The 7,633-nt window shown below is 31.6% G+C and overlaps 1 protein-coding gene across 6 annotated transcripts in view; it reads right to left on the reverse strand.

Annotated features, from left to right (window-relative positions):
• The window catches only part of LOC126905341 (kinesin-like protein KIF17), a 53,622-nt gene that overhangs the window by 41,450 nt on the left and 4,539 nt on the right, over positions 1–7,633 (reverse strand). For 4 of the 6 annotated variants that reach the window (XM_050684947.1, XM_050684946.1, XM_050684945.1 and 1 more), the window contains exon 2: positions 2,192–2,347. The exons of 1 other annotated variant lie outside the window; for it this stretch is intronic. In XM_050684947.1, coding sequence (XP_050540904.1) covers positions 2,192–2,347 — 156 coding nt within the window. The remainder of the gene's footprint in view (positions 1–2,191; positions 2,348–7,633) is intronic. One more of the 6 variants, XM_050684949.1, reaches the window with a different exon arrangement.

Genomic DNA, 7,633 nt, shown 5'->3' on the forward strand with positions numbered 1-7,633 from the left:
TAACGAACTTCGAGAACAACAGAATAAGTCGTAGGAGGCAATTATAATATATACTATGAATATCACCACTATCAATTAAAACGAATACCACAACTAATTACGTAAGAAAACAACAATTTAAGAACGCATGAAGATACAAGATTACAAGAAGTTTCGTGAACATAACAAGGTTCCCACCCCTAATTTTAAAGAGAACCATAACTTAAAAGCTTTTTAAGCATTATTAGACAAATTTTTTTTTTTTCTTCTTATTTCTTTTCTCTTTTTCTTAATATTTTGACCTTTTATACGGTTCAGAGTCGAACCCTTAATAGGGGAGAGGGTAATGTAAGAACATTTATTACCATGTTCTTACCACTTATATTACACACGTTTTATTTCTATTTATTTAATTCGTAATACATATTAATTAGCATAGAGGGAGATGCTGATATGACAATTCTACTCGTCTGTAGCCCGGAGCTACTGACGTCGAACTAACAAAGGGCAGTTGTGTTTGAGTGGCCGTTATAGACATAGTTTTCAATATTATTACTTTCGTCTTATTTATATTATTTATAACTTAACTTGTTTTATTCAACGACCCGTCTATCGCCAATTGTCATCATAGCCAACCAACTCCGTCTCACTTGGATATACCTACTAACCAACTGTACTAGGATTCAGGTCAGACGTATTGTACATTACATATAACTTATATTTACTGAACATCTAAATATAACCTTACTTTGTCGTTGACATAAAACAATAGTCTAATTTTATTTAATAATCTATCCCCTGTAACTAAGGTACACGATTGCCTGTGTCTCCTTCAGGCAATTAAAACTCATTTAAGGAGATAGGGACGATATTTGGGCAGACGTCGGGTAGCTTCCGATTCTTGGTTTTGACCAAGATCCTCAACTATTAAACAAGCCCCTAACAGTTGAATCAAGTATAATGATATCTGACAGTGATTAAAATCACTATCAAAAATAAACGCTTCGATGCAAATCTTTAGATAGTGTTTAATTTTAAAAAATTGGTGGATTATTCCAAAAGCTTCATAAACTGCTAGTTCCTTATTAATATCCTGATTAAGANCATGATCTGCTAGTTCCTTATTAATATCTTGAGATAATGTATGTCGAATGAAAAAGAGATTATTAAAAAATATTATTTCTCATAAAAAAATTGTGTTGATCCATACACTTTTTAATGAGTTTTAGCATTATAAAGTTAATTTTTTAATAACTTTGATATCTATTTTCACCACGAAGACATGTCCAGAGGTCAAAATTTTTTTTTTTCATAATAAAGTATATTACCTTATCTTTAATTTAAGTTAAGTTGAAAAAGTTCTACTTTCTATATGCATTTTTTATATTTGAAGCACCCCCGTATATAGGGAAATGGTCCGATTTAAAAAAACAGTATGTCGAATGAAAGATCTATNTGATTTAAAAAAAAAGTATGTCGAATGAAAGATGTATATAATAAACTACTTCTCATAAAAAAATTGTATTGATCCATACATTTTTTAAAAAGTTATAGCACTTTAAAGTAAAAGATGTAAATTATAAAATCGAGAATTTTCACACAAAAATAGCATTTGGTAGCCATTTTCACCATGAAGATAAATCCAGAGGTCAAATTTTTTTTTTTCAACTTAAAGTATATTACATTAGCTTTAATTTAAGATATATATATAAGTGTAAAACCTTCCGGAACATTTTCAAAATATAAGTTGAAAAAGTAATTTTTTTATGAAAAAGTTGACATTTTAAATCCCCCCCTGTGGGCAGATAAAGGGTCAAATTTACAAAAAATATATACCAAATGATAGATAAAGATATCAAGCATCTATAAAAAAAAAATTATATTGATAAGTTCATTTTTGAAAAAGTTATAGCAATTTTAAGTAAAAAAAATTGAAAAAAATTTGAAAATTAGCGATTTTTAAATTTGTAATTTTTTTGGAGGTTTCCCCCATTTACGGGGAACGAGGGAATTTTTTCAATTTTTGAGGGTAATGTCTTCGACTAGATACGATTTGTGATCTTTTGACGTATCATTGAAAGAAATCGGTTCGGTGAGAGCTGAGAAAACGTGGTAAGAGACACAAAAAAAAAAAAAAAACACATAGTAAAACCAATACCTTCTCATCGAAACTAAAATAATATTTTTGTTAAATCTAATATAATTTACTTACCTCAACCAGGGGATATGCAATGTCGTTGTATATCTGCTCTGTATTAGAATCACCGCCGTAAACACCATCAAACGTAAATGTTTTTGGAGGTGCTGAACTGTCTGTTGGGTTTATAATAGAACAAGAACATTTATTGGTGTCAATAATTAAAACATTCTAAAAATAATATTAAAATAGAATAATTAAGAATACAATTTATATATATATATATATATATATAGAGAGTGATCGAAATCTGGTAAGAAACTTATTTTCTCAAAAACTATTGAGAATTTAAAATTTTTGTAAAAAGAAAAATTATTAAGTTTATAAAACTCTACAATAATATGAAGTTAAATAAATTTTTTTTTTCCCCTCAGGGATAAAAATGTTTATTTATAATTTTTTTAAATGGGAACTACTATTTTTGATTTGATAGAAAAAAAAATTACAAAAAATTTTGTTCTTTTAATTTTTTTTATCCAAACAACCGTTTACAACATAAACGGTTGTAATTGTTTAAAGATTTTGACTTCCAGAAAAAATATTGTCATTTATTACGTTTCATAAATTCGGTGGCAATACAACCGCTATTTTTTTAGATCCGTNTTACGTTTCATAAATTCGGTGGCAATACAACCGCTATTTTTTTAGATCCGTTAGTCTTACAAAACCATAGACTTAGCTATTAATAATACACCGAAAACCCGGTTTGAATCTATTATTGTTATCATTCATTTAGTGCGTAGTAAATTTTTACACCCAATTTACCTGTCATAACTTGATCAATAAAATTTGGTTTATGCAACAGCAAATAAAAATAATGTTTTCTGTATTTAATACAGAAAAATGACAATAGAAATTTGGTTTAAAATCACTTAACTTAAACAAGCTGTAATAGACGAACGGTTAATCTTATAAAAAAAATTATAAGGACAAAATTGTTTGTAATTTTTTTTTCTATCATATTATAAAGTTAAAAATAAGGGTTCCCATTTAAGAAAATTATAAATCCTTGAAGGGACGAAAAAAATAATGGTTTGACTACATATTATTGTAGAGTTTTTTGAACTTGATATTTTTTCTCTATAATAAAAATTAAAATCTCAATATTTTCTGAGGAAATGAGCGTCTTACTAAATTTTGATCACCCTGTATATATATAAATTAAAAATTAATATACATATGTAATACATAATATGTTTTATTAATATTGGCATATTCTTGTAATATTAACATTTTTATATCAGAACAAGTGTAGTATGGTTCATAAATGCCTATAGGTATGTTTATTTTAATCTTTGTAGAGATCTTTTATAACAATAAGTATAAAACTCTACAGTAATAATAACAATTATTACTAGAATTAGCTAGAGATTACAACATAAAAAAGGTTGAAAATTTGCTAATAAACGGAGCAGATAACAAGCCCTTGAATTTAATAGGAAAAACTATTATTCAAATCGTCATTGAGAACGAGCAGTTTGATGTAGTCGTCTATGTTGTAAATAACTTAATAAGTTCGCTTATAATGGGAAACAAATTTCTATTCGATAATAATACTCATATTAACTTTAATTAAAATTTGATGATTATAAATAATATTATAACTACGAAAATATACAACGCCGACCAAGCAGCAATAAAAAAAACAATACAAATAACGTAAACAGTAAGAACGTTATTTCTACTCTCACAACACAAATAGCCAAACAGAATAAATTTGCTGATAACACACGTTTAGCAAAACTACGGAAAGTCTTCGAAAAATATAAATTGGGCGAAAATTTTGCGGAAGACAACTATTGCGCATTTTATGCAATCTGCAATACAATTATCTCATCTAAACAAAAAAAAAATCACACTTTGTGATTTATTTGTGTTATTAGAAATAAAACACGTCCCAGGCTATTGGTTTTCAGATGAAGAAATAGCCAGCATATTAAATCACTATTCTATGGACACGTACATTTATACTGAAAAACACAAATACGGAGTAATATACGGAACAGGTGATCGAAATTTTGAGGTGCTATATCATGTAAATAATGGTACTCATTGGCGGCCCGGCAAGCTGACTACAAAAACATCGCAGTACATACCGCAGCATATAGTAGAGATAAACGAATTCCTACCATTAAAAAAACTTATTCAGTCAGTACAGCTCCACGTGGAGCATAGTTAACAGGGCATAAAAAACGATAATGCAATTGATAATCAATGAAATTGGAGTAGCTAATGCCACGAGCCACGGCCACCCAAATACAGAAACGATGATACAGGACAAAACAACATCATTGTCAACTGTTCACACAGCTATGCATAACGAAACAATTAAAGAGCAATTAACCGACAATAACAACACGCCTATTAAGATATTATCGCATTTATCCCAAGAACAACACGCTAAAGTAGTTGATCNTTTATCCCAAGAACAACACGCTAAAGTAGTTGATCTAGTGAAAAAATACTTACACGTATTTTCCACAGACGCATCTAGATTAGAGCCAGCAAAAGTACCGCCATGTGAGATAAAACTAAAGGAAAATGTAAAAGAACCAAAATTTAATGCTCCACATAGGGTATCCCCCGCACAAAGAGACATTTTGAAAAAAGAACTAGATAAATTACTCGACGTAGGAATAATTAAACACGCCATGTCAAAATATGCAGCAAACGCTTTTCTCGTCAAAAAGAAAGAAAAAGATCAACATCGTCTAGTAATAGACTACAACGACTTAAACGAAAGAGTTGAACTTGACAACTAACCACTTCCACGATCTCAAGATTTGTTCAGAGCACTAAAAAACCCACAATATTTTTCAAGCCTAGATCTTAATAATAGTTTTTTTCAAATACCTATTAAAGAAGAGTGTCAACATTTACTTTCATTCACCAGAGCGTGTGGCTTAATGACATTTTGCTGATTACCAATGGGTTTTCGCAACTCGTCAGCAATATTTAGCAGAATAGTCAACAATGCTTTTTCAAAACTTTTATATGAACTTGTGATTTATATAGATAACCTAGCATGTTTCGGAAAGAGTTTTCCAGAAGCCTTGGAAAATCTCGAAAAAGTATTTAAAATTCTTGACAAAATTGGACTCAAAATAAAAACAACTAAATGCACATTATTCTCTGATTAAATAGACCTATTAGGCTTTCGGATAACACGCGACGGTATAACACCGTTGGACCGCAACATAAGAGCCATAACGGACTTTCCCGGCCCCAAAACGGTTAAAGACGTTAGAAGCTTTTTAGGACATTGTTCATTTTACCGTAGACATATAAAATCGTTCGCACAGGTCGCTAATTGCCTCACAGAATTAACAAAAACAAAAAAATACGAGAAAATTAACTGGCAACAAGAACATACTGAAGCGTTTGAACAGTTGAAAACCTTATTAACATCAAAACTTATTCTAGCACACTTTAACGATGATAGACTAACGAGCTTGACCGTTGACGCAAGTATTCGAGGGCTAGGTGGAGTGCTAGAACAGACAAAAACAACATTTCAAGAGTCATAGGATACGCCTCTCGTAAGCTGTTAGAATTGGAAAAAACCTACAGATCTACTACGCTAGAACTTCTAGGTTTGACCTTTGCTATCGAATTCTTCAGAGAGTACCTTTACGCCAAACATTTCACGGTATATAGTGATAACATTAGCTTAAAATATTACCGCAGCTTAAAAAATTCGTCAGCCCGTATATCCCACTTAATTATCAAACTTTGAGATTACGACTTCAAAATAGTATTTACTAGAGGACGAGATAATGTGGTGGTAGATGCACTATCTAGATACTCTTTAGAACACATAATAGACTTGGCAATATTTGGATATGAGAATGACTACGAACCGAATGTTCAAGTTCAATGTATTGGCAATATTCAAGAGTTATCAGCCACAGAAGAGAAAGAATTTTCTATTACAGCAAAGCAACAAAAAGACCCTTTTTGCTTATCAATTCGAAACGCTTTAGAAGGCAAAGAACCAGATAAGAAAACAAATAGACTACCACGAAAATTCACCATAATATGTAACGTATTATACTTTAAATCATATAATCAAAATATAGGCAGCTATAACTTACTGGTAGTACCCAAGGAAGTTACTACTAGAATATTAAATGCATACCACAAAAATCCAACGTCAGGACACGCAGGTATATCACGGACTATACATAAGCTACAGCAAAAGTATTATTGGCTTTCTCTTTCGAAAGACACGGCAGCCTACATCAAATCATGCCACTCATGTCAAATCAACAAGAGAGCCATAGGGAAACCTACAGGATTATTACAGCCTATCCCAGTCATAGATGGAACTCCGTTGCCTAGGGTAACTATTGACTTTCTCGGGCCACTATGCAATAGTAATGGAAAGAAACACGTAATAGTAGCAGCTTGCAACATGACCAAGTATATTTTCACCAAAGCAGTTCGCTCTGCAGACGGCGAGTCTGTCATAAAATTACTTTTCAAATTAATCTTCAAATGGGGCTGCTCTCGATCTATAACAAGTGATTGAGGAACTCACTTCAAAAATAAGGAACTGGCACAAATTTGTGACAACTTAGGCATCAAACAGAAGTTTAGTTCAGCCTACTCGCCTCAATCTCAATTAGAATAGATGGTCACACTACCTACCAGCTATTTCTTTTAGCTACAACACTACTCCGCAGTCCACAACTGGATTTTCGCCATTTTATTTAATGCATGGATTTCATGCTGCACAGCCTATAGACAACAAAATAATCCCTCAGCCTCTGTCAAATGACCTAAAGAAAGTGCTGGAAGTCTTACATAATGTTGTAATGAAACTACCAGACATAATAATAAAAGCTCAAAACGCAGAAAATCAACTATGATTTATCACACAAACACTTAGAATACAAACCAGGTCAATTAGTCTTAGTCAAATTTCCCTTTATAATAAAAACTAAGCGTCGGGCGCTCAATATACGAAAAATATGGCACAAAGCACCCACGCTTTTATCACAATAATACTAGTATTTTTCGTTCATTATTGTTTTAAGCTTATTTTAAAAATTATTTTTAACTTTTTAGTTCGATGTGCTTTAAAAGTGAGTTTTTTTTAACAATATTTATTTTTCACTTTTTAGTTTCATATTATGATAGTAGTTACTATTGTCGTAACACAGTAAAATGAAAAAGGTAAAAGTGTAAATGTATAACTATGTAATGTGTACGAAGATGAAGATGAGGATGATGTGGTGCCTTCTGTCTAGGTATTCACGTGCGTGTTGTCGTACAGCAGTCACCACGCTCGGCTGACACTCCGGGTTAGCTGTGGGTGTCGAAAGGCTGTTGTTATAGGAAGGGAGAATAAGAGTAACACCTAGGTATGAGGTGCAGACGAAGTGCAAGACACAAATACCAGGTGTACGCAAAAGGAGCCCAAAGTATGAGGTGCAGACGAAGTGCAAGACACAA

This window comes from Daktulosphaira vitifoliae, unplaced genomic scaffold, assembly GCF_025091365.1.
Source record: "Daktulosphaira vitifoliae isolate Bord-2020 unplaced genomic scaffold, ASM2509136v1 Scaffold_4, whole genome shotgun sequence".
Classification (NCBI taxonomy): Eukaryota; Metazoa; Arthropoda; class Insecta; order Hemiptera; family Phylloxeridae; genus Daktulosphaira; species Daktulosphaira vitifoliae.